The sequence below is a fragment of the Pyrgilauda ruficollis genome, unplaced genomic scaffold, assembly GCF_017590135.1.
Source record: "Pyrgilauda ruficollis isolate IOZ18807 unplaced genomic scaffold, ASM1759013v1 scaffold37, whole genome shotgun sequence".
Classification (NCBI taxonomy): Eukaryota; Metazoa; Chordata; class Aves; order Passeriformes; family Passeridae; genus Pyrgilauda; species Pyrgilauda ruficollis.
The window spans coordinates 4,150,307-4,177,744 of record NW_024525156.1 but is presented as its reverse complement, the minus strand read 5'-3'; the positions used below and the strand labels follow the sequence as shown (position 1 = coordinate 4,177,744).

At 36.2% G+C, this 27,438-nt stretch overlaps 1 protein-coding gene across 1 annotated transcript in view; it reads left to right on the top strand.

Annotated features, from left to right (window-relative positions):
- The window catches only part of ABCA13 (ATP binding cassette subfamily A member 13), a 171,639-nt gene extending 147,571 nt beyond the window's left edge, over positions 1-24,068 (top strand). The window contains exons 53-59 of the mRNA XM_041475876.1: positions 2,131-2,270; positions 2,876-3,014; positions 3,686-3,743; positions 6,951-7,043; positions 20,223-20,328; positions 21,195-21,332; positions 22,804-24,068. Coding sequence (XP_041331810.1) covers positions 2,131-2,270; positions 2,876-3,014; positions 3,686-3,743; positions 6,951-7,043; positions 20,223-20,328; positions 21,195-21,332; positions 22,804-22,893 — 764 coding nt within the window. The 3' untranslated portion in view covers positions 22,894-24,068. The remainder of the gene's footprint in view (positions 1-2,130; positions 2,271-2,875; positions 3,015-3,685; positions 3,744-6,950; positions 7,044-20,222; positions 20,329-21,194; positions 21,333-22,803) is intronic.
- Positions 24,069-27,438: the final 3,370 nt, after the last annotated feature.

The following is a 27,438-nucleotide window of genomic DNA, read 5'->3' as shown; positions in this document are numbered from 1 at the left end:
TAAATTCTTCCCCATGCAGCGTTCATCGTCCCTTAAAAAAAAAAAAAAAAGCCATTTTGCTGACTTTAGATGACACTTCAAAGCAGTCTTAGAAAAAATGGTTCTAGTCATAGCTAAAGAATAGTTTTGACTATGTTTCAGCTATTATGCATGGTCCTCTCTTGATTATTCTTTAATTACTCTTGAAGCTTGTTGTAGTTAAAAAGTATATTTGGTGTAAATATGGGGTTGCAAGTTTTTTCACTTTCTGGTCTTAAATTCTCATGGGATCTTCTGTGTAATTTGTGTGTCTGTTGGTGAATATGTAGGAGGATAATCCTTTACTCACTAACATTCATGCATTCCCAATGGTAGCAGTCAAGTCAGTTTTGTAGACAGGATAAGGTGTCTACCACATGCTTTAGAACACTTCACTTTGTGTGTTGCTTTGGTGTATAATGAGACCTGTATTTGGAAGTGAAAAACTACATAACAGAACAAAGCTCAACTATTTTATCTTAGAATATAACTTAGGTGATGAGTCATTTTTGAAGCCACAACTATAACCTCTAATTGGATGTAAATTACTGTGAATTAACTTTGATACAGCAGAAACCTTGAACTTTTCAGTATAATATTACCTATGGCTATAGCAACAGTTATAATTAAAAAAAAAACAAAAACAAAAACAAAACAAAACCTCTCTGCATCTAATGTAGACAGAGCAATATTTCTGAAGTATGGCTTTTGTATGAGAACATGCACTGCTGTGAGGTTATACATCCAGGTACCCCAAACACAGTGACTATGGATACCAGTCCAAGGATCATCACAAGAATACTGCAGATTCTCACCACTGCAGCACTGTTCCTTCTTACAGACAACTTGCCCTCACAGATGTCTCTTACTTTTATAAGTATCTTTTGACAAATCTTGCTTAGAGGGTCATGAATATCTTGATCATTTCCAAAGGTGTTTGCATAAAAATCTTCTATAGAAAGTATTATTATGCTTGTGGCAGTTTGTTTATGATGGATAGTGAATATTAATTCACAATATTGTTTACTGAATTTTTTTTCAATTGGAATTTTGAATTAAGTGGAGACTGTCCATCTGATGATCAGGCTTTCCTGTCCCTCCTTGTTTTTTGCTGAAAGTAATGTAGAGGAAGCAAAGAGAATGAAGCATACTGCTGGGGTTGCTCTGGCAGTCAATGCTGGCCAATAACAGCAGCATGCAACTCCTTGTTTTACAAAAATCTTCCATCTGTCCTACATACAGGTAGAAGACACACTTTCTCTGTTACAAAGTTGATCACTCCTTGATGACACAGCCCCCCAGGAGTCTATGCCAAACCCCTGCTGCTCTGCAGGGTGAATTTGGCAGCAGCAAGCAGAAAAGTTGCTGCTGTGTCCCTCAAGGTTTTGAGCTATATCTCTGTGGACAGTCTAGCAGTAGTAGCTGATATAGGTGGATTAAGATTATTGCTACATTTAAGGATCTCTAGTGCCAGTATTTTAGGGAGCCTTGTATGTCAGGATAGTCTCTGACAGGATAAAGAAAACGGCCATAGGGGACAGCATAAGCTTTGTCTCCAGCTGTGCTCACATGCCTTCCCAGCTTGCTCTGATCATAAATTCTTGTTAAAGCAATTAAAACAAATCCAGCTAGGATTAATTTACCCCTCAGTTATTAAAAAGTTATACAAATTTAATCCTGTTACGTTTTGTCTTAAAGAAGCTCTAAATCCACAACTGCAACTTGTTTCCTGATATTTTCATCATTTTTGTAGCTGATGGAGAACGTTTTTCCTTGAATTGTCAGTTACTCAGGTATTTGATCAAATAAATAGTGGAGAATAAGTTGAAATGAGAGATATTTTAGGTCATTGACCCATGGACACAAACCAAATACAAATGACTGTGCTGAGCAGTGCCAAAGCCTGACTTCTATATGAGAAAATCCTTATCATTTTGAAGAACAAAGGGCCCCCTGTGTTTAAGATTCAAAAGTAATAATGTGCAGCAAGTGTGGGTAAATAAGAAGACAACATGTACATTTTCTTAATGTGCATGAACAGAATGCTCTTTCAATCTATGCACAAATGCTATCTAATCTGGCTCATCTTTGTTGGCCTTCAAATTTGCAAACCACAGGTTGCAGAGGACCTGGTTAACAGGTTACACCTCAGCTCTCATGCCGATAAACTGGTGAGAACATACAGCGCTGGCACAAAGAGGAAGCTCTCTACTGCTGTGGCTTTAGTTGGTAAACCCCAAATACTTCTACTGGTGAGTAAAAGTAATATTGTGCTTATGAAAAATGGGCTACATTTACTTTTGTTGTCGTGTATGTTGCTCTAAAGAAAATTGGGTATTTTCCTGATCAGTTGGGGAGTAATTGATGAACAACCCTCTTCTTTGTTCTGCTGTATTAATGCCTTTAATTTTATTCTCCAGTGCTCACAAAAATAGAAGGTGAAATTGTTTTTATTTTTCTATTTTTTTTCTTCCTTGGAGCAATTGGGTGAGCAGAAAAAAACCACAAACACAAACACAATTGTTGTATTCCATGGTCCAAATATGTGTTTAATTGACCCATGTTCTTCCAGGATACCCCTAATTCTTACTAGTTGTATTTATTTCATAAATCTGGCTAGTTCTTACATTTCGTTGTATCCACAAGTCACCCAATCAAGCAATATTTATGAATTATATTAATTTGAATTACTTATCCCAGGTTGTTTTGGTTCTTGCATGCTACTGCCCATTTAGGTCTGACACTGGCCACTCCAGTGTAAACAATGCCTTCTGTGTTGAAGATCAGGGAGCTACAAAGCTTTGAGAACTGCATTACACTACATTCTCTTTCATACCATTGTTCATTGTTTCACTAGAGAATATTGAACCTCGCTTTCTTAAAACTTGACTGGGAAGAGCCAAACCAGTGCAATAAACCTTTCAAATCAGTCAGGGGCAGGAAAGCTGCTCCTCAGACTTCAGGGAAATTCCTGGGCTTACAGGAAAAGATCACAGGTAAACAAGAACCAGATAAACTAGATGTTCTCTAAAGTCTGTGTTTCAGAAGATTAGACACATTTTGTTGCTTCTAACTTCCTACTGTTGCCTCACTTCTAAGAGAAGATATTTTATCTGCATTTTATGCTTTAACTGACCCTGGTTCAGCTAGTAAAAGGAGGAGATTATCTTAAATCAGTGTTTTTTTCCTGATCTTAGGAAATGCTCCAACTGGTTTTGAATGTCTTTATGACAGTGTACTACTGCAAGTATCCATTTCAGCCTACTTCTTGCTGCAGGGCACAGACTGTTGCATATGGAATTAAAAGAGGAAAGAAAGATATGTAAACACGTCAAATTCTTTAAAACATTTGCTGGCTTTAGAAATCTAAAGGAGTTTTTCAGTATTTTAAAACAGGTTTTTTTATTATTATTTTGTCTGAAAGCAAAGACAGCAATATAAACTACTGAATCTGCTTTTAAATTGCATCCAGGATCATAGCTAGTAATTTGAGCAACATTGTAGGTTGCTTCATGTTTATTGCTTTTTATGTTTTCTTTGTTAGCAATCCACAGATAATGGGAGACTGAACTGAATTTTTTAACCTCTGACATTGGTAGTGAAGCACTAAAATTAGCTTCAAACTGGTTGTTTTGTTTGCTCTGTTTCTTGGAAACTTTGCTTCCAGGTTTCAGCTGGGATTCCTTGCTGAAAATACTCTGGCCAAAGCCATACTCTTCTAAAAGGTGCTGACACTCCCCATGGAATTCCACTGCATGAAAAGCAACTGGAAGAGTTTCCTTCTTCCTAGTTTTGTAGTAACAGAGACTGGATTTGTCAATCAAATATAATTCTTTTTGTTTCCATGAGTGGATGAAGTAAAAAACTTGATTTAGGGAGAAAAGGAGTAATAAATAAGGAGGGGAAATGTAGATTTTGTAGCATCACGTCTTTCTCCATGAAAGCCATCCACATGGGAAATGGGTTTGCCTGTTCTTTGCATTGAGTTAATGTTATTTAATCCTGTGAATTCTCTCCTCTGTGGGGGAAAATTCCTCTTAAAAGGGCTGTGGGAGTAACTGTTATAAGATGTCAAATCCAAACATCTTATCAAACACATGGGATGGGCAGTGTAGACATCTGGGAGCTATAGGACTTCTCCAGTTGTTTGTGCTCATGGCAGATGTGTATGCAGATCAGAAACAGTCACCAAACAGTCACCTTCCAGAAAGTGAGAACAACCACTTGCAAGTCTCTCTTATCAAAAAGAGTATATGTATAAAATTAAACAGAGATAATAAATACTTATAGCTATACATATATCATATATAAAAATTATATATATGGTAAGCATTTATAAATACACATAGATTATATTTAATAAACCAACCTACAGGAAAATTATTATCATGCTTGGTGCAGAAAAGTACCTTAAAACAAAGATGTTGACTGTGCTAACAAAGTCTTGGAGATTTCTGTGTGTGGTCATTCAGTCACAGTCATTTGCTCAAGGGGTTGCAGGCACAGCAAGATGATGTAATGAATTCCTTTTTTTCCATGCTCTTTTTACTCAGTGTTGTATTGTTTCTTCTTGCTTGGAATTTCAGGTAACTTTTTTGTATTTGGCTACCTTAAAAATCATTACAAAAGGAGTAATGAGAGAAAAACCTTCTGATTTTATTAATTTTCTTATTTTCATCAGTATATGAAAAGAGTAAGCCATGGCAGGGGTTGCAGGCACAGCAAGATGATGTAATGAATTTTCTTATTTGCATCAGTATATGAAAAGAGTAAGTCATGGCGTCCTGAAGATGGATGCGTCAGCTATTCTCTATGCATTACTGGAAATGGTAGGAGAGACCCCATCCTCTTAGAAGAGTCCATCTGCATTAAATACCTTGTCAGTTCTCAGATATGGTCACTGGTATATTGGTTTAATGGAGGAAACATCAATACTGTTTTGTAACCTCTATAGTGAAATGAAATAAATGAAATGTTCCCTTAGGTAATATATATATATATATGCTATGTATAACTATATATAAAATTTCTTTAGATAAGGGAAAGATCATGAAAAAATGTCCAGAGAAGACACAATTCAAAAATCAGAATGGTAAAGAAGCATTTGACCAAATGAGATTTGAAGTATAGATGAATTAATAAAGGAATGCGGCCAAACTTCTCCCACTGTTTTTTATTTTCAGATTTTTTAGATATTCTTAAGATGTATTTGTTGTCCCAGTCCATTATTGATGGAAAAATTCTTCAAAAATTTTTAGTGTTTTATTTATGGAACCTGAATTTTAAAATTCATGTACCTTTGTTTGGTGGCCAAGTGCTTACCAGCACACTCATTTAGAGAAATTGGGTTATGCATTGTGAATTCAGCTCAGTGATTTTCAGGAAAAAATGTGCTTTGACTTTTCAGCCCAGTATAAGAACCTGTCAAACACCAGCTAAATAGAAGAGACCTGTGATCTCCTTACTAATTATATACTATATATATATAGTATACATATATACACTATATATATTAAACAAAATCCATCAGATTGTACTAACTACACATTTAGCTCTACAAATGAATGGCTTGAAGCAGACAATAAGTACAATGTTACTGTTCACATTATTGTGCCAGGGTGAAGGAGGGAGAAATTATTTTATACTATTTATAATATTTTCTGAAGGCCATTGGGGCTTTGAGATTATTTACTTGTATAAGTACAGGAATTTTACATGTTGTACATGTCAGCAAATACATGTGTAAGGGATAGAGAGGGTTTGCTGTGTAAAAATCAGGTTTTGAGGGCTGTTTACCTACTATCCCAAGACGATTTTTTTACTTACAAATCTGAGACAAAACTTCTGTTTTAACTGGGGAGGAGTGAGGCTTTCTCAACTGTCCCTAGAGCCCTAAATTTGTGTAATTTTGCCACAGCTGGGGAGCATTATGCCAAGTTAGGAGTTATTCAGTGAATTTCCTGATTTGTGGGAAGATGTGCAGCTCTCTCCTTGTCTCTCTCAGAGCAGTTTGGCAGTTCTCACCACAGCCCTGCCATATTATAAAGAAATTGTTCCTAGGGCAGTACTTGATTGCCAATGTTAGTTCAGTCAAAGCACTTTGATTTGGACTGGCTCATGGCTGAGGCACACAAGGCATCTCTTGTTTAGCTGTCTCAGAAGGGTTGGGGAGGGCACACAGCAAATTGTAGGAACACCAATCACCTTTGAGTCCTCTTTGAGATGATGGGTGCATCCTGACTGGTTCTTTATGTCTAAAGTGCTTCTTTGAAAGAGCTGCTCACACAATTCTGCAGACTATGTAGGGTAGCAGCCCATCTGCCATAAGTTTTACAAGTCAAAGCTATTATTTATCATCTGAAGCAGTCACATCTAGGAGAACCCTGCTTTTCTATTCAGTTGCATTTCCATTTCCTAAATTCTGTTTAGATTGTAGTGTTTTAGATCGTCTTCTATCCTGCAATCAGGCTAAGGGTAACTTTTTTTTCAAGGCCATGTACTATGCAAAAGAAAGGCTGAGCAAGCTTTTCATTCTTCTCCCTTTATCCTGTAGCTCAGAATAATCATAAACACGTATTAAAGGGAATGAACAGAGTTCATGACTCCATCAGTGGCATTCCTGAGAGTGCTTATGAGGCATTTGCCTGTGGTAATGATGATACCTTTATATTCTGACCAGAATTTCCAAATAGTTATGGACTAAAAATATAAATAATGGCTTAAGGCTCTCTTCTCACTGTCATGTGGTAATAACTGTTGATATGTACTGATTTGGCTTACAACTTTGACTATCACCCTTTGAAGCCTAAGGTTTTATGTACCTGTTTTGGCATCTGTCCAGATTCTTCCACTTTAACTAAAGTTAGGTGTAAAAAATGTTCTCTGTTTTCACTACTAATTATTTGGTTTTTTCCCCTCAATTTATTTTGTAGTATGGAAGAATGTGAAGCTCTCTGCACAAGGCTTGCTATTATGGTCAATGGAACTTTCAAGTGTCTTGGTTCTCCCCAGCACATTAAAAACAGGTATTATGCATCAACATCAAATCTTCTGCATCTTTATTCAATCTAAGAGCTGGCTAGATGCTTTAGTAGTGCTAAGGCATAAGCACTTATGACTGATAAGAACATCTTCTTTTTCCTGCTGTCACTGAAGTTAAAAAAGAGGCTATTAGGACAACTTAGCAAGCTAAATTGACATGTGACATTGCTAAAATGCTTTGGAGTCTGCACTGGTAATTGAAAGAAGCAGATCTGCATCTAAAATGAAGCACTTCTGCACATAACCTAAGGAATACATTGTGGGAATCCGACAAGGCAATGAAATACAATTTGGTTCCTTCTGAGGGTTTTTCATAACAGAAAGAAGCATTTTTAACAGGTCAGCAGCCAGTACGAACATCTGTTTTGAGCTCTCTCTGCTCCCTACCTACTTCACTGACAATTGCAGATATTTATGTTGTTTTCTGCATCCTTTTCCTGGTGTGCATAAGCCTCTTTTCTCTTTGAGCTCTGCTCATGAGTTAATTTAATATCTATTAATGAGAATGTTTAATTCAGAGAATATGCTCAAACCACCATAAAGGAAACAGGATTGGAAGCTGAGGGGAAAATTGCTGCAACTTATAGCTAGAACATTTCCATTCGGTTGTAAATGTAATTGTTAGGACACGCAGACAGTCAGCTGTGTAAGATGATACAGCTCATTTAGAAGCAGCAAAGCTACACTGCTTTGTACCAGCTCAGCACTTAGCTCTCTTAAGTGCCGATGCACTTGATATTGGGAACAAGCTCTACGAAAATGCTTTGGAATTGCTGTCTGCCATGTTGATAAGGTAGAAGTTGTGTGCTTTGGACAACTTCTTGTGCTGTGACAACCCTTTTGGCTTTCTGGCCTTCCCTTTGGGTAGAGCCATAGATCCTTGCTTCACAGCTGCATTAGCAAGGTGGCCCTGACTCACACTGTCTCTCTCCTTACAAGTTTTTTTCATGAACACAATCTTTCAGTTAGAGACATTACAATCTGGATAGTGGAAAAAACATTGATGTCTGCATATCTAATTCTGATGATTGTGTGTGATTGTAGCCTTCTTTTCATGTTTGCACACCTTTCAGTGCCTATTTGCTTCAATTTCTGGAGGCATGAGAAGTCAATTGATCGGCAGCTGTTTCTTCCTTTTTCATATCTAGGTCTTTGCCTTTGCCATCTTGTCTCTTCCCAAATTTCGTAGCATGGAATGGCCTGTTATCTCACTGGCTGGAGTAGATTAGTGAGTGTGAAGGCATCCTTTATTTCTTGTGTATGAGAAACAGATCATACGTAGAGGACAATGTAACTCAGTATGTAGAGGACAATGCAGATCTTAGGTGAAAATGCTTTTTGAAGATGTGTGTCCCCCCACTCAGGAAAAATAGTATTAGGCACTTCAGTTGAGTGTATAAAGTTAGCTGGGATGAATGTGAGTCTTCACTTTTTATGTTTCAGATCCTCTGGATTGAGTGTATATCTCTGTCTTGTCAGCTTGACCTTGAGAGGGCAAAATCAGACAGTCCACAAAAAGGCTACCTTCCTCTTTATCTTATCAGTGACTTTGTAATTTTTTGTCACTTCTGATGTTTCCATTAGCAGCATCTTTTTATCTTCCCTCTTATGGAAAAAAGACACAAAAGCATACTTATAAGTATGTACCGTATTCATATAAATAAGGCAGTTATTTCTCAATTTGCTGCACTGACTCTGTAGATAAACTACTTTCAGATCACAGTTAGTAAATCAAAGCAGAAATATCCTGCTGGAAGTGTCATCATATTATTTCTTATTGGGATGATACTAGTGCTGTTATTACTATAGAGATAGTTACAGATCAGCCATTCTGGAATCAAGGCTTTATGAGTGCCTCTTTCAAATTCTCTAAAGCAAAGTCATAATAAGAATATTTAGCAGTCATGTTCATAGCAATTTTTTTTTAATAATTGTAACTTTGTAAAAAGCACATATTTTCTATATCAAAAATATTTCATACTGTCAGCAGGTTTATGTTCCATGGAAGTTTTTTAATATATGTGCATCAGTGACCTTCACATGGGAAAATGTGTGCACTTGAGATCAATATTGCTGAGACTTTCTACACAAACTGTGTAGCTCAAACTGCACGAAGATTTTTCATTTAAAGCAGGACTAAAATCCCTTTAACTCCCGGCTTATTGATTGACTTGGTCTCCAAATTTTCCATGCTAACTGTTCAGGGACCTATTGAATTTGTTTAAAACTTTAGAACCTTTAATAAGAAAAAATAGCTGTGAGCTTTATCAAAGGATTTAATTAAAAACATACAGTTCTCTGAATTTTCTCTGACTGCCTGATGCATTTTCTTGGCTGGAAAAACAAAACCACTGTAGAGAGCACAGTCTTAAAATGTCACACACACAGCTGCTAAAGCTTTCAGAAAAGACATTTCTGTGTTTTCTTTGGAAATCTTCTGATGAATGCTAGGAAGATGTCAAAGACTGTTCCTGTACTCCTGTTATTTTGTTGCTTAGTCTAGTTTCCAGACATCCTTCCAACACATGCCACTATGATCCTTTATCATAAAACCCAGGCTATCACACACCTAACACTTAAAGTAATTGTTAGGAGATTAAAAAACATTGTAGGTTCTGTGCAATTAAAGTTCCAAACTTACTTGAAGACAATTTCCTGGTATGCTACCTTGTACCATATGGAGGATTCCTGCGTCTACATGAGATGGGGAAGGGGCAGAGAAGCAGAATTCCAAAGAAATCTATTGAAATAATTAAGCTTTAAACAATTTTAAAATCTTCGTTTTCTCACTTTCTGCTCTACCTGTGAACATCCTGAAAAGATTCCAGGACCTGGAATAGTATTAAGTGATTAATTCCCTCCAGTTTTCCTGTGATTTAATAGCCCTATCATTCTCATTGCCATACAGAGCAAAATACAGTTTCTTCTAAAGTGGTAGACCACAAGGATTAGTAAATCTAAGCTGCTATTAGGAAATATCTAATATTGTAAGGAAGGTTGTTTTCCTTAACAGCCACCTCTACTGATATAATCACCAATCTTTTTCTTGTGTTTCAGTGTTTTCCTGCAATTAGCACTGTCTATTATATTTGTTCCATGCACCATCTCACAGTAAAAAACCCATCATCTCTTACATTTTGTTTAAACAAAGGAAAGCATAAACAAAACTGATTTTGTTGCATCTGATTTAATTACCAGTACCCTAAAAGTTTGTATTTTTGGATAGTGTTTTTTTGTGCTATGTGTGAATGAATCATGCTAGTAATATAAGCATTCATATTAACAGGGAAGAATGGTACTAAAATAAATTAATGGGGTGATAAATGTAGATTATCATAATTTCTTTATTAGATTTTGCAGCTTGTTTTTTTAAAAATTGTTCTTACTTATAAGCATTTCCTGACATCCTTTAGTCTGTTTTTAATTTGTTTCTACAAATCAAATTGAACAAATATTTTAAAATCAACAAATGTCCTGGTCTGGCTTTGAAGATTGCAAGGATGTAAATCTAACCACTATATGAACACTTAAACGAAAGAAAACTTTCATACAGCTTTTATATATAAAAGACTAAATCCTGTACTGTAAGAAATAGAAGCATATTTTGATATTACATGTGATTCTATTAGTGTGTCTCAAGAATTTTCTTCCTCTTCTAAATGTAGGTACGTATACTAAAATGACATTCTTTCTTCCCTTCTTGTTGAATTCTGTCTTGATGGAAGTCCTCAAGGTTGTGTCTTTTGGTTATTCTTTAGTACCACTCCAGCCTATAGAGTCCAGATTATGATCACCTTTTTGATGGATATGTGATGAAGGTTTAATGGGTCTTCCTTGGGGCCCTGTTAAATTTGCTTCTTTGCTGTGTTGGGGAATTCAAGGATTCAGCTCTTTCTCTCTGGCTACACTTTCAGTCCTTGGCAGATGTGAAAGATCGTAATTGTGCACTGAGTACAGCTTTGTCAGATGGCAGGACAAAATTCTGCTATGAAGGGTATGGGTAAACTCCAGGAAGATGCTAATGTGAAACATAAATGCTTCATAGGAATATAAAAAGTGATGTTGCTACTAATGTGTGAGACTTGTTCCATTTTTCCAGACCTTCTGCAAGCCTGTTAGAAAATGCTCTTCCAAAAATGTCTTCTCACTGCAAATGTCAGTGTTTGGGTTTCTGCGCCAAGCTGCTGAACCTTGACTATATATGTGTTTAAACAGATTTAAAGTATCTGCAGATGTTTATCAACAGAATAATAAGGGTAAAACTTCTATATAAACCTTTTTTATTGTAGGTGGCAAATTTATAAACAATATCAAGAAATGTATTAGGTAGAAGAACAAACTAAAGGGCATTTTTCAAAAAGTTAGCATCTTAGTTCTAGATGTAGTTTGTCTGAGATTGATGTGTTAACAGTTGTGCCCATTAAAGCCTAATTTCAGACAACTCCTGCCAAAAGAGTCAATTACTCTAAATTGTGAATGGATTACATTTAAATGCTCTCTTCAGTATTCTCCATTATACTTAATGCTTTTTTTAAAAATTCACAGAAGCATTTTCATGTGAGATACAGCTGTCCAGTTCTCTGAGAACAACATTTTGCATATTATCCTTCATTCTAGGGCCATCTGGACAGACTTCTCATATCAGAAAAACCCATACCAATTTGTCAGGTGCTGGACATCAAGTCTTTTCTCAAATTTTATCAGCAAGCCATCTGATTAAATTACCCAACAATTAATTCATTTGCTATAGCTGGGTAGTGGTTTTGATTTGCCAATCTGAGATTTCCTGGCCAATGCACCAATTAATGTGGTGGCTTCAGTGCTGGCCAAACAACAGTGCACTCACTGGAATACACTTATTCATTTCCTGCTGTGAGATAGGATTAGGAGGAAGGCAAAGCAGGCTCAAAACTAAAAGGATACAAAGAAAACTTTATTAACAGAAACTAAAAGAATAATAAGAATTAGAGTAAAATCTTCAGAACAGTCCTCCTTCCTCCCCCTGCCAACTTCTTTCTTTCCCTCAATTTAGTCAGTTTATCATCTCTAGAATAGTTTTTCTTTAGTTCACTTGGGAGTCCCAAATGAAGAGGGAAGTCTCAATTTATGGAGACTTCTCCACAAGAAAACAGTTCTCTTGTGGCTTTTAATTTCCATGAATAGCAGCCACCCAGAAATCTGCAACCACGAAGTTCCTCCCATCTTTCACAGCTTTCCCACAGCTGCATTTATGGGTCATGTCAACTTGTGGGGTTCTATTTTAGGGATGAGCTGTTCAAGAGCAAAGGTTCTCTTTATCTATTTCTGAGATCATCTTCATCTCTGAGAACAGAGATCTTCTCTTCCTGGGGGCGAAGGGTCTTCATCACTCTTCTCACTCTCTCTGTTCAAACTCCTCATGGGATCACAGCTACTTCAATATTTGCATGCTTCAGCATGGAGGCCTTTGCTCATATCTACAATTTGAACACTTAATCTCCCCATATTTTACGGAGTTACAGGCGAAAAGAGTCTGATGCATCAGTTACATTCTTCTCCATAGCTTGACAAGAGGGTTTCAGGCCCAAAGTCAAGGCATCTCCTCATCCCTCCTATATGGGACTTGACTCTTTCATCACTGACAGTGTCTTCATGTTGTTCCTCTACTGTTCTCACTCCGTCCTTTTCTCTCACTCAAGGGAGGATTAAAGGAATCTGCAAGTCTTATCTGTGCGCTGAAAGAGTTAGAATGGAAAATATGTTGCCAGATTGCTCATACTTGACTTTTTTTTTTCTTACATGCTATAAAATATAAAAAATTAAATAATTTTCATTCTTCTTGACCAAAAAAAAGCATTCCTTTTGTACATGAAAAATGCATTAAGGCAGTGGATGTGTAATCATGTAACATAGCTATTAGTTTGTCTTTCAAGAGGAAAGTTTGAAGGAAAGAGTTCTTAACACTTAAAAACCACACAGATTAAGAGTTCAAGAATTAACAATATCTTTTATCTCCTAAAATTTGTACAATATTTATTCAGTCCTACTGTGCATGTGCATTAGAATGCCTTTTTTTTTTTTTGGTCATTTTATACTCTTTTTCACAGGGTCCTGCGTTGTATCTCCAAATAAATCATTAAATCAGCAGCAGCTAATTGATTTCATATTATCCTCTTTCCCTAGCATGTGTTTTACTAGGAGTTTTTCAAACCTGTTCTTAAATACAGTATTATCAGCATTTATTGGATCAGGGTTTCACAAACATCAATATCTTTGTTTTCCACAGCACTTCTGGGAAACTTGATTTGAAATAATTACTCCTATTTTATAGAGAAGTAACCAAAGATTAGTGCTTAAGTTAAAAGGGTTAAAAAGGGTTTTTTACCATCTGAGCAGTTTATGACTAAATATTTTACATTTCTTCAACATTGCATTCGAAGCAAAACTCCAGTTAACTTCAGCTGTAGCTGTGGGTGTTCCAGAAGGCACTGTGAATTCCCTCTTCCAGCTGGAGCCCTTTGTCTCCAGTTAAGGTGGGCCCTTAAGAAGACAGAAAAGCACTAAAGAAAGAAGTGGTCTGAGTCACCACAGACCACACAGGTGTATGAGAATGAAAGGGTAAGATTTGGTTCCCCAGGATGTTCCAGAACCATGAAGCACTCTCTTCCCTTTCACTTCCCTTCTTTCATCAATCTGCTGTCTTATTTGGAACATTTTCTAGGCATTGCAGTAAATAAAGCCACTTGTCTTAGCCGGCACATCCAGTGTGTCTTGTAAGGCATTCACAATAGGGATTTCATGACAAGGTGCTGTGTGATGATGTAATTGATGTTCATTCCATAAAGCAAATATAACTGTGGTTTAAATTTTCATTTTACATCTTGTCTCCATTAAACACTTTTTATCTTGAGATTTGACCTTGAGGTGTTGAGAAGGTCTTTTAGTAGATATTTTAGATATAATATCATTATTATTATGTTATTAAAAATCAGTACATGCAAACCCAGTCACAGCAACACAATGATAATGTTACTTACTCCTGCCTTTTTCACTGTTGAGCCCCAAAATTTACTTTGAGGAAACAGTCTGGGTTCTTTATAGGCTGTACCATCAGATTTACACAGGATTACAGCACTGCTGCTCCTGCTTCTCTGGGAGTGAAATATATAAATAATGCAAGAATAAAAAAATCCCTGATACTTGTCAGTATGTGCAGACAAACAAGCACAAATATGGAGAGATATTTGTGTGTGCACCTATATAAACAATTACCGAGTTTTTTTAGGGTTTCACCATGTATTTGGAAATCACACCTAAGAATTTACAAGCACACAGAGAGAAAGGCAAAGTTGTACCCTGCACTGCTCATAATCTGGGACGTTCACTGTTATGACAATTATAATATTGAATACAGAAATTTCCTTTAGATGGTTTGATATGAAAGCCTGAGTGTGTGTGAACAAATAGTGCATGTACAATATACCTGAACAAGTGTTAGTCATCATTTTAATAACTGTTTTTGTGTTTCTATTGTTACCCTGGAAAAGTCATGATTATTTAAAAATGATGAAACAAATTCTATGAATAGTACATGGAAGAGAGACTTTATAATTTATTTATGTCTGTTTCTTTGCATCTAATCAAGTTTATCTGTTCAGCAAGGCTGAGGTTCTGGATAAATGCAGAAGGAAATCCCATTTTAAAAGTGACAGGGTATTTGCATTTGATTTTAGCATTTAAAATACAAGTATTAGGATTGTATTGTAAATACAATTGTAAACACAATTTTTAGCATTCAAAATACAAGTATTTAAAAAATTAATTACCTTTTTTCTTTGGTATTGGCTTTGCTTGTTTTTTAATAGATGAAACAATTAAATATATTGTGCAATTTAAAATGATCTTAAAGTATGAATTTTGTTTTAATTTGTTTTAGTAATTTTATTTAATTTTTTTTTCTTTTTTCCCAATGTTTCTCAAAACATTTTCAATGGGAAAACATTTTCAATGTTGTTCAAGATTTGTTCTGTTGGTAAATTGTATTTGTGTCTAGGGCTGTGAGAGGAATGACCTGGATGTGCATCCCATGCTTCTGTAATTATACTGGTGTAACTAAGTTATCTTGCCCAGATGAGGCCTATTTTAGCTTAAACGATTTCGTGAGTCTGTTCACTCAGGGAAAGTAGAACCATATCTGCCTGCAAACGAATGCAAACCAAAGCAGAGGAATAAACAGCACAGTAGAATATTATTACCTCTCTTTGATTTATAGTATATATTCTAAAAGATGCAGTTCCTTGAAGATATTAAGTGCCAATGTTCTCTTTACTATTTTTATATTTTTATCCAATAACATTATTTTGAAGCAATCCTTTGATTGAGCTAGTCTATGCACAAAGCGTGCACATTATATTTCAATCAGTAAACTTTCTGTGAGCTGCAATTTTTTGATGTGAATATATGTATAAATATAGCAAAACATTGTCCAGGAAATGTACTCTGATTAGTGGGGAAGAAAAGTATATGGGTGATTAGATGCTCTTCTTATTTCTCCAAGTTTAAGAAATGGAGCCATGTTCTTCATTTCCTGAGTTTACATTCAGCAAGTTTTACTGGGGGAGAGAAGATTTGGTAAACAGGCTTTGGGAAGAGTGATTTTATAAGCTGTTTATGCTGGACCTGCTGTAACTTAAAACAGTGGTTTCAAAGTTTGCTTTAGTTAATTTGAGCAAATTCTTAAGCCTTTTAAATGATTTTTTTTAAGCAAATAGAATTCTGCTGGTAATATACTTTCTTTTTCACCCTTCATAAAAACAGGTTTTCATGGGTCAAGCTTAAGAAAACTCACTGGGTTAATTCCTCTAGGGACTCCTTGTGACCAAATGCAGGCTCAGCTGTGTTTCAGTGGGGACTCTTGTCCCCATTCAAACCTCTGAACCAGGACCTCCAAGGAATGGGCAGAAGGGAACATTCAGAAGCTACCCTACCCCAAGGGTCAGTTCCTCTCCTTCATATTCATAAGAATTTTCAGCCTTTGGGCCACTAAATCCACTTCCATTACCATTGCAAGGTTAAAAGAGCACCAGGAAAGCATCCAGGGGACTGCTTCAGTATAGATTTGGTTACACTTTATTTCAGCATGTGACTGCAGCTTGTGTAGACACATATCTGAAGTCAATTTACATAAACTATTTTTGTACTGCTGGCAGTGTGGCTGTGGGGCTGCAAAACTTCTAAGAACTGAGGAACCATTTGGGTGATTTACCCAGGCTGACTTCTTCTTGGGGATATTTATACCAAAAGAAGCCTGATATCAGATTATACACCTGCTAGCATAGTATTCTCTCTCTGAAAGTGATCAAAAGGGAAAAGTACATGAACAAGGTAAGCACAGGAAGTTTCTCTACCACATTACTCAACTGCCTTCAGCAGTTTCTTTTTTAGAGGCTTCTTAAGTCAGAAGTGATTTTAGTGGATTCCCACCATGGGTTTTTCCGGTCACTTATTCAAGTCATGTCAAGTTCTGACATTTAGCACATCCCATGTCAATGAGTTCTACAGTTTCTCTACATTGTGTAAGGAAGATTACTTCATCTTACTGACTTGGCATTTCTTTTCCTAGAATGTAACTCTATGTCCCCTGCTCTTGCATGAGAAACACATGAGTGAATAATTATTTCTTATTTTCGTTGCTTAGTCATGATTCTGGGCTCCCTAAAAATACCTTTTGACTGCCTCATCATCTTTCTTTCATGATGAAAATTTTTAGCCTATTTAGTAATTCCTGGCATGGAAATATTTCCATTCCTTGCTACCTTTTCATGTTCCTTTTGCTCCCTTCTTATCGGGGTGCTCAGACACCTTGAGGACTTATGTAAATTAGAAGTGTGGACTTGTAGTTTTTGCTAAGCTTCTGCTTCTGCAGCTGATGCTGTCTTTAAATAGTCAAGTTAATTAGTTTACAATCAATTTGAGAATTTATATTTTAGCTTCAGTCTCATGTTGGCATTTTAACAGAAAAAACACTCAATAAGTTGTATTCCCAGAACCACTAATGAGGTTAAACTCAGGCATGAACTAGTAGTTTGACTGAGGAAGAAGAGGAAGGATAGAGAGAAGAAAAATATTTCATTTTGTCAGAATATGTGGTTTTGTGTATTTATACAAAAATAGAAATGCAGGTGTTGTTAAAGTAACATGGCAGTGCACAATGTGTTCTCTGTTGAATAGCTGTGAAGAAATGAAGAATCTTTTGCAGCAGATGGCTGCTGAATGAGTGCGCTGGCTCAACTTAGGCCATTCTAATGATAATGTCTTCCTCTTTAGGTCTTGAGCTCTCAGGTGCTAGAGGTTTGATGCTAACAGTGCTAATCAAACCAGATTGTGGTTTCCTCTGTAATTCCACTTTGTGTTTCTGAATTAATTGAATTGTCTGAATCAGAGAGGAAAACAGAGTGAACAAAATGGTCAACTCGGTTTCCATTTCCTCAGTGCATTGCCGAAAGCAGCTTGCTGATTATAGCAGAGGCAAATGTTTATTGCTAATCAGTTTACTCTATATGGGGAGGTCTTGTACTAAAATGAAGTATAAAATCAAGGTATAGAAGCATCATAACTCATCTAGCCAAAAGGAGAAAATATTTTAAAGTTTTTTATTGGTGCCATGCTGGCATTTATGCCATTCAAAACTTAGAACTAAACTAAAGTTGCACAGACTCCTCTGTCTTTGCTAATCAGAATTTTGATTAATTTTCTTTGGAAATTTCATTGCATACAGCAATTTTATTTTATGAGATTGTTGAATGTTCCCATAAACCAGCATTTTTCAAACTGTAATTCAATAGTTGTTGCATAGAAATGCCAAAAAACTGATCAGAATCAATGATCTCCTGTAAAATGTTGCCTCAGGTTAGCTGTCAACTAAATTGAATACCCTTGTTAACTATATCCATCTTTGTAACAACTTTTTTTATTGTCACTTGTATTTTTTTCAGGGATGATGCTATGCATTTAAAACATATAATTAGAGATCTATTTAAAACATAGTAAATCTTTGCAAAGCAAATCTGCCAGACACTGCTTTGGATTCCACTTAATTCTGGATCTCTGATGAATCAGCACTGTTTGTCTTTCAGGCTACACTCTCCAGTAAATATTTAGTACCCTGCTGTCTGGACTTAATACAATTTAGTTCATGAAACATCCTTCAGGAACCAGCAGACAGGACACTGCATCAAGATGTTTCTTACTCCATTTCAAGTAGTTCAGTGGTTGCATTTGACTACAATAAAAAAATAAACAAACCAAAGAAATTAACCCAACTGAAGAAAAATAACAAAAAAAAAAAAAAAAAAAAAAAAAAAAAAAAAAACCCAAAAACAAAATAAACAACAAAAAAGCCCCACAAAACACCAAACAACCCCAAAGGCTAGAAAACCCTACCCTCATTTATCTGTGGTGGAGTTTTTAATTTTTATGCAGAAGCTGGCATTGTTTTGTACTACATAGAAAGTTAGGATTTTTGTTTGAGATCCTTGGAAATTGTACTTTGAAATAATGAGATATTCTTAATAGAATCAGGTCTGCAGTCTATTTTTTTCATTGTGGAAACTTGCATTGCTCTTAAATCAATGTTGATTGTTCCTTTATAGCAACAGAGTTTCTGACTCAATGCAAAATAGGGGTTAAAGCCCTTACATTGGTATGTACTTATTATTGGTCAGGAACATGTGGTGTTTCATGTGGGATATTTTGGTGGGAATCATTCATGTACTGGTTAAACTGGACATATTTCTCAAAATAGTTCTTTCTTTTTTTACCTTTTGATTGATAATCTGTAGACATTTTTTATTGTATTGAAATAGGGCAGCATTGTAGAGTGTGCTGTGATATATCCTCTGCTTTGATGACATGAAAATGTGCCTCTCACCAGTCAGACCCAATTAAGCCAGCTGCTGCCCTGAATTGTGGGTTGTGCACAGGAAAGACACGAGAGAGGAGGGTTTTGGCACGAGGGCATATTACAGAGGTGATCACTAGGAGCCAAACCACTGGAATAAAGGCAGAGAGCAGTTGCCACACTGGAGAGGAAAGAAAAGGGAGTTATGCTGGAATGAAGGATGTGGGGCTGGTGGCGAGTAGAAAGATAGAGGAAGTGACAGATTTCTGGGGAGACATGGGCAGTGCTGCCCAAGTTCCCTGTCCTCCTTTCAGCTCTGCCTTTCCCTTGCTCACTGGCAACAAGGAAGGGCAGTGGCAGTGGAAAGCTCTTCTGATGTGGTTCCTTCTGGTGTTTTTCCCAAGCAATTAACCAAAAGGGAGAACCCAAAGGAAGGAGTTTAGGTAGCTGCAAAGTAGGGAAGGGGTGAAGCACAGCGCCTTTTTTGGGTTCCATGTCTCTGCTGAGCTGTCTGTGCACCCCAGTCTGGGGACTGGTGCAACACAACCTCCATTGCTTAAGAAATGTGCATAAGACCATAGCTGTCATTTCAATATTCACTGCTTTATTGCAACTTTCCCAAATAACCATCAGCAGTGAGTAAAGCTAATAAAAAAGATAGTGTTGGTTATATTGCCTGTACTTAAATTTTATCACATTTGTGTTGAGAAAGAGAAGTTCATTTCCTAAATCATTCTGAGAGAGATTGCATGGTCATAGAAGTCAAAGAAAATTTGTTAACTTTGCCGTCTCCCTAAATATCCCTACACATGACTTTGCATATCTTTAAAACACCATTGTACTCACACTGCTGAAATCTTCTTTTGAAGGTGTAGCTTTGTTAACAGATTTGAAAAATAGTGCTACATGCCCATTCTTCTCATTAGAAAAGTTGAAGGATATTTTTTTCTTTTTCTGTATATGTGATTGGTAATCTTCATAGTTTTGTACGGACTACTCAAAGTAATATAGCAATTAAAACATAGTTTACCTAACAAAAGTTCAGGTATATTAAGTAGTGAGACACACTGGTAACTAAAATAAGTCATAACATGTCTATTGTCTCTGTTATTATAAAACTTTATCATTGAAGTTCTGTTGTTCAATAGCATTATAATAAAATCACAAGGATAATGCACAGGCATGCATGATACTTGATATAATTGTAGGAAAATCAATTGAACCAAATGTTCTCCTTGCCTTCATGGTGTCCTCATGGATTTATGTTTCTGTGTCTCATTCCCAGATTTGGAGAGGGTTATTCTGTCAAGGTTTGGCTTAGCAAAGAAATAAGTTATGGAAGAATGATTTTGGACTGTCTACAAATGCATTTTCCTGGAACACAGTTTAAGGTACAGATAAAACTCCAAATTGTAGTATATGGCAGGGTTAATTTGGGGCTTGTAAGAACAGTATGTACATGTTTGGATATTTACATGTTTGGATATATTTATCTTGGGAAAAGTACATATTAATATCTGTTTTATTTTTCTATTAAGCAATTCATAAAAAATTGACTTGTGATGATGGTTGAATCAACTCCAAACAGGAACTTAGGCAATGTAAATAAAAAGGCCTTTTCTCTGACTGAAAATTTCCTTTTGCTTTTATTATTGAAGTTTAACTCAAATCTGTGTTCACCTGAAGTAGGACTACAGTGTAGTCACTAAGAGTATTTGCTTTGATTGCTTCCAAGGCCCAGAGTTGATAAGTCTCAGCCTTTACTGAGATTCTTTGATTTAATACAAAGCCTTATAAAATACTTATAGCAATTACATTTCAATAAACACTCTCAAAGGCTTTTATTTTAACTGTGTTTAGGAAAAGAATCATGGGAAACAATGTCTATCTTAGAAATGAAATGAACCTCTTTGTGGGCATAAGTCTGTATTGAGTTCAGGCAGCTGTGTGTCTGTATATGTTCAGCCTTTTCTCAGACTGCATTGTAGCAACACTAGTCTGTTAGATTCAAATTGCTCTGAAGTTTTATATCTTTTATGAGATTAACAAGCCGTCACCTCACAAAATCTGTACTCTCAGTATGAACCACTCTTTGTTCTATGAATGTGGGCAAAACATGTTATTTTTTAAAAGCTCATATTTTCCAGATTAATCTGCAATAAAAGCCTATTGAAGGTAGACTGATTGTAAGCAAGTGCAGCTTCATCACCAAGTACGTTCACTTTTATCTGTTTTTATAATTTTTACTTGTTTTCAGGGACAGCATCTTAACCTGCTCGAGTACCATGTACCAAGAAGTCAGGGATGCTTAGCAGAGCTCTTCAGAGTCTTAGAGAATCACAAAGTTTTTCTCCAAATCAAACACTACTCCATTAGCCAAACCACATTAGAGCAGGTATTTTATAATTTCTCGTTCCTTTCTTTCCCATGTTTTTTTTTTTTTTTTTTTTTTTTTTTTTTTTTGTCTAAATGTGCTGCATATTGTAGTTATTGATGTAGTAGAATGTTCTATAATTTGCTGGGTCACTTGAATGTATGTGATACTCCAGCAGTTCCAGGCCATCTCAGGTCCCACACTGCTTTTGTGCTGGAGGTGAGCACAGCAAAAGCATCACAGCAAGCCACACACTTGTAGTGTGCACAAACATAATCTGTGCTTAGATGAATCTGGAGCTGTGTGGGACGACAAGATAGCACTGTGAACTGCCATCCCCACAGTCCAAAAGTTGGGATCTTACCAATGTCCTTGAAAAGGCTGAACCAGTCTCTGTAAATCGTGGTAAACCTTAGACTTTCAGAACATTTTCCCATGAGAATTTTAAATGCACAAACAGACAGAAGAGACCCAACTGCTAAAGACCATGAAATCCTATTGTGAGAAAAAGAGGAACATGTTGATGGCAAGCATGGGATTTCTGGGTGATTGTGATGTGTTACATCATCTTCATATGCAACTGCTTGTTATTCATTGTGCAAACTGAGAGGCACATCTAGTCAAAATATTAATTTTCTGTGATTGATGGTGTGAATTTGCTCTTTTTTCCCATGTGCAAATCATTATTGAAGTATTCTCCTCTGTGCTGGTCTACTAACTACTTGTAAATGATCTATTCACTGAGTGACTGCATATAAGATAATTTCAGCCTGTTTCTTCAGGCATTGTTCACTCAGATTTACTTCCTTTCCATTTTTCATGTTGATGCATCACCTCAGTCACCTACCACCACTTCCTCTCTCTGACTGTCAGTTTTAAACAGGAAAACAGTTCTTCACAGCAACAAACACACTTTAAATGCACCCCAAGTTTGCTTGCATATGAAGAGGATCATTTGAATAAAAAAGAGCCATTTTTCCCTCCACATGCCACTGTGAAATACTTGTGTGGTTAAAAATGAAACAAGCCTTTATGTAGGAAGATCTGTGTTTAAAAAACCCAAACCAATTCAAGGAGGCACATTCGTTTTTGAATCAAAAGTGTGCTTTCACCTTGAAATATTTGCACCCTCATTTGTAATATATTATTGGCAGAAACAACTGACTCAGATTCTTTAGGTATGTCATTCAAAGACAATTAAAACCATTGTTTCATATTTACTTGTGCATAAAATGCATTTTTCATTTCCTGGTAAATTATTTTACCATAATTTTTATCATTTATCAGCCCCTGTCTTAGCTGGAGAGGGGAAGAGGGATTATTTCTAGAGTTTATAAAACATGTTTTTAGAGGTGTTCCCTCAACATGAGTTATTAATTATTTTGTCAAAAAAGCTAAGGAGAGCAGCTAAGAAATGCCATCACCTATATCCCCAAAGTCTGAATTCAAGTACTTTTATTTTGAAAATAGTACTTTTTTTCATGTCTTACAGGTATTCATTAATTTTGCAACTCAGCAACAAGGAGTCTCGCATTCTTCACAAGGATCCCCTGTTCTTCATCATGATCATCTCCCAGTCTAGACTCAGAACAGGATACAGCTTCAACATATATGTGTGTGTGTGTGTTTGCATATATGTACACAAAGCTACATGCAATAACTTTTCAACAGTGAACAATTTGTGTATGAGAAGCAAATAGTAGAAGCAGAGGTGAGTTTTCATCTGTAGGCCAGAAGGAATGATACCAGTTTTTGGTTAAGCAAGAAACTGATTATGTGAACCAAAAAATCCACCAAAAAAGTAAAGTTTTCTTAATTTAACTGGAATTTTAAAATACAAATGGCATATTTAATGCAGAAAAAAAAGAAGGCTGATCTGAAATGGCTGATCTGAAACGTCAGTGTATAGCAGATTTTTTTGGTGGTAGCTCTGCATTCGACTATAGTACTTTCTTGCATGCATACTTAATATCGAATTTTTACATGATAAGACAAGAAAAAACATTTGAATGGTAGCAATAGCTTCGCTACCATCCAGTATTTTTATTTAATCACATAAATTGAGAGCCTTTCAATTTCTCTGTTATTTCAGTTCTGTGTTGTGACAAGCTAAATTAACCTTTTTTATTGTATAAAGGGTGCACTCTATTCCATAAGGCTTCATGTTAAAGAGGTTATTAGTGTACTAGCCTAGTCTGCCTCCCAGTTATTTTAAGTAAATTTAACAAATTTTCATAAATCATGAAAATCATGTCATGACTTGACAATGAGCCTAAGCCTGCAGGTTGCTGCTGGAAGTATTCTCAAGTACCTTTTTAATGACTTAGCTTGTTTTTCTCATCTTTTTGTTTCCTTTTTCTTCAAAAAGAATGTCAAAATGCTGTTTAATGGGAACACTAAAGGACAATAAGATAAAAATTCAGACTGCGATCAATAAATTTCTTAATAAATATATTATGATGCTAGATACTTCAGACAAGGCCACAGTCTTCAGCCTGTATTTGTGTAAAATAAATGAACATTTAATGGATGAAAACTCCTTGTGTATTGTGCTTGGAGAAAAAAGTGTGAATTTTTTTGGTAGTAATTTTCTGCCTCATCCAAAACAAATCTTTGAAGCTTCTATGAAATTAGCTCATGCCATGTTATTGGACTACACTGCCAAATAGCTGAAACCAGTGACTTAGAAGTTATTTGCTGCAATATGATTTTGGGTGGGCAGTGGTGAGGGAAGTTCACTTTGAGATGGGAGTATTTGATTTTAAGTGGCCAATATTGCAGAGCTGCTGCTATAATCCCCTGCTGTACAATGATAAAATATTAAAAAAAAATAAATAGTGTTTTATGCTTTGCAAGCTGACTCAGAAGACTGTTTATTGAGTTCATGTTTCTTTGGCCCATTATGCTTTTTTAAAATCAGGAATTCAGGTTACCTATTTAAAAAGATGAAGTTACGTCCTTGAAAAATAAATAAATAAAATAAGTAAAACCCCAAAGCAGACAGGCTTTGTCTGCATGTGCATATGGGTCAGAGTGAGCTTATGAAAGTGCTTTATCATTACAATGGATTGGTAAAAGGTCAGAACTCTGCCAAGCTACTCAGGACCCAAAGCACCTAGGAACTGCTAAACCCCAACAGACACCACCCTGGTAGAAGCCCCATAGCACAATGGGATGTCCATATTTGATGTGGAAACAGTTATCTTTAATTTCTTCATGAGGCTGGGAGTGGAAGGTTTCTAAGGTGACCAATTAGAACAAAAACCAGTCAATTTTACAAAGCAGAGTGTGAGAGAAGTAGTGGACATGAAGGGAAAAAGAAGGCAGATGCAGGAATTTTTGGGCACAAATAGAAATATGGCATCATTGAAGTAGCCTGCTTAATTTCAGCACCTCAGGATGGAAGAAACTGGGCATTCAAGGAACAGCCAAGGATCTCTTAGTCATAGTCTGAAACCACTCAACAGAACATTTCTGTAGCTCTTAACTGAAAAAAGTAGAAGGGAAAGTATGGCAGTCACATGAACAGGGCTTTTGGCTTTTTTATTTTATTTTTGTGGGTGTGTCTAGACTTGTAGACCACTGATATTATTACTGATTGATTTGCTTTGGGTTTTATTTTTGTTTTTATAAACTAATAACTCTGTCTCAACCATCACAAGTCCTTAAAAAATGATGAAATGTACTCAAGGAAGTTTAAGGATTTAGGAAAGTAGATGGTTCCAATCCTTGCAGTGTGAGGCAGCTGAGCCAAAATATGTGATTTGTATGAAATTGTGGAAAGAGCACTTTTTCCTGCTGAGGAAGGGTGTCAAGCAGTTGAATTAATAAAACAGTCCTGCAGTTTTCTTTGACCAAGGGAAGCATAAAAGCACAAGACTCACTGTGGTGAGACTGAAAAATGATAGCCTAGCTGAATGCTCAGATAGGGGAGCTTCTTCAAGTCTTAGCTGTGTAACACTAATTAAATGTCACTTTTTTTCTGATTAAAATATGAAAGATTATATTAGTTTAATAGATGAATACAGTAAATAAGGTTTGCTTCAGACTGGTGGTTGAGTAAATTCAGTTAACAGTGTTTTTCTTTTTTTAAATTACTTCATATGCATCTCAGGAGACCCAATTTAATTCAGGCAAGTAGCAAACAATGTCTGTCTACCAATCCTTTATGGGTAAAGAAGGTCAAAATCTAATTGAGTGCCAGTGTACCGGGTTCTGTCTCAGAGGCTATTTTCCCTTTCTTTAACTTGTGGCACTCCTAATGTATGCAAGCTTTAACAAAAGTATTTTGAAGATTTTTGGTTTATTCATTTATTTATTTATCAAAATAAATCACTAAACTAGGAGTCTGGACAGAAAAGGTCAATTATACATTAATGATGAAAGAATCATTGAATTCATAATTCATGAAGAAATATCTCTTAACGCCTCTGGATTTGGAATCAAACACAGCGGAGGATTTTAACAATACTTCTCTTGTGTGATTCTTGTTAGGAAAGTTTCATTTTATTTCAGCTGGAAATTTCTCTGACTGTGAAAGCAAGCTCTTCATCCTGAACAATAAACTAGAATTAAGCTCAAAGTTATAAAATCAGCTGAATATATAAAATGCTCAATAGTAAAACTGGGAAGATGATAATCATACTTTTAAGGGACTATTCCACAGCCCAAGTCAAAAGAAGGCTTTGGCCAACCTTTGAGCAGATTGCTTCAGGCCCTCTTTTTATTTTCATGCAGTAATAGAATGATGTGACCAAAAACAAACAGTAGGTCTGAACTTTAACTCAAAGTATCACAAATTCAGTGGGGGTGGAAGGGTGATAGTATTAGTGGACAGGATGTCAAAACTCACAAATTACCTCTTTGAATATGGCTGCATTTTAAATTTCTGTGCAGATTTTTTTTCTTCTGGAAAGAAAGAACTTATTTCTCTGGTTTGGTTCAGTCGTGACCACGGATGATAAATTTTGCCCACGGTAGTGAAAGACGTATAACATGATTTTCAGGAAAGGAATTGGGTGCCTTTTGAACTTGCTTGTCCTTGTGAAATTTGAATCACTGAGGTCTGAAATCACATAAATTTGGAAGCAGAATCGAGCTGTTCCTGGAACTGCTCAACTTCTAGATCTGTCTAAAACCAATTTAGGTAAGGATATTGCTTTCCTGGTCTTTTTGTAGTAAGTAGTAAAGCTGACACTTTCTTTGATTCAGTTTAATATGATCTAATCTTTTTATGTCAGCACTTTCAATTTTTCTTTCTTAGGGAGATCAAAGCTAGCAGTGAAAAGATCTTACTTACAGTGATTGAGAGCTGACTAGCTCAGACCAACAACAGCTAAAGAGAAAATGCTTCCTGAGTTGTGTATTAAATCCTTACATTACAAATAGAACTGATGCTGTTGCAGGTGCAATACGAGTGGGCAGCAGGTACAGAGCAGAAATCACAGCTGTCTCATTCTTGCACAGAAAGCAGACATCTGCTGCTATCAATGGGCCAGGTTCTGCTGAATGTTTTAGCAGATGAGTTCTCCATGCTGAATAATGATACAGGTCACTGAAACAAATCAAAGCATCTTTCTTCTTTATTAAATTTTTCTATCACATACTAATATTGTTCCAGCAGTGCTCTCATGCTTATTGCTACATGGAGCTATGTGCTGGGATAAATTCTGACTCCTTTCACAATGGCGCTGTAAAAGCCTTGATCAGAGTCTGCACTGTAGAGGTATATGCACATCTTTAGCTTAGGCTGGTTCATATCTGCTTTCTATGATATACAAGTGGAGAAAGAGGAACTATAAGCTATATAAGCAAAAGCCAATAGGTGAGATTTCCATGTGCATCTGATTTACTCCAGCTATAGAACACCACACACACATAACTTTGCTGCCTGTGCATGCCATGGGCAGTTTAAAGAAGTGCCTAGGGGTTAATGGGCTATGAGGTGCCCAGCAGAGAAATGTAGGATCCTCTAACGTGCAGTGGTATAAGGTAAAATCAATCAGGAATCTTTTAACCCACTTATTGAGGCAGTAAATGCTGTTTAATAGCAAAGTGTAATGCATGTAATTTGAGAAAAGTATCAGAAACACTTTTGTCCTTAGCGTGTGCTGAAACAGGGAAATGC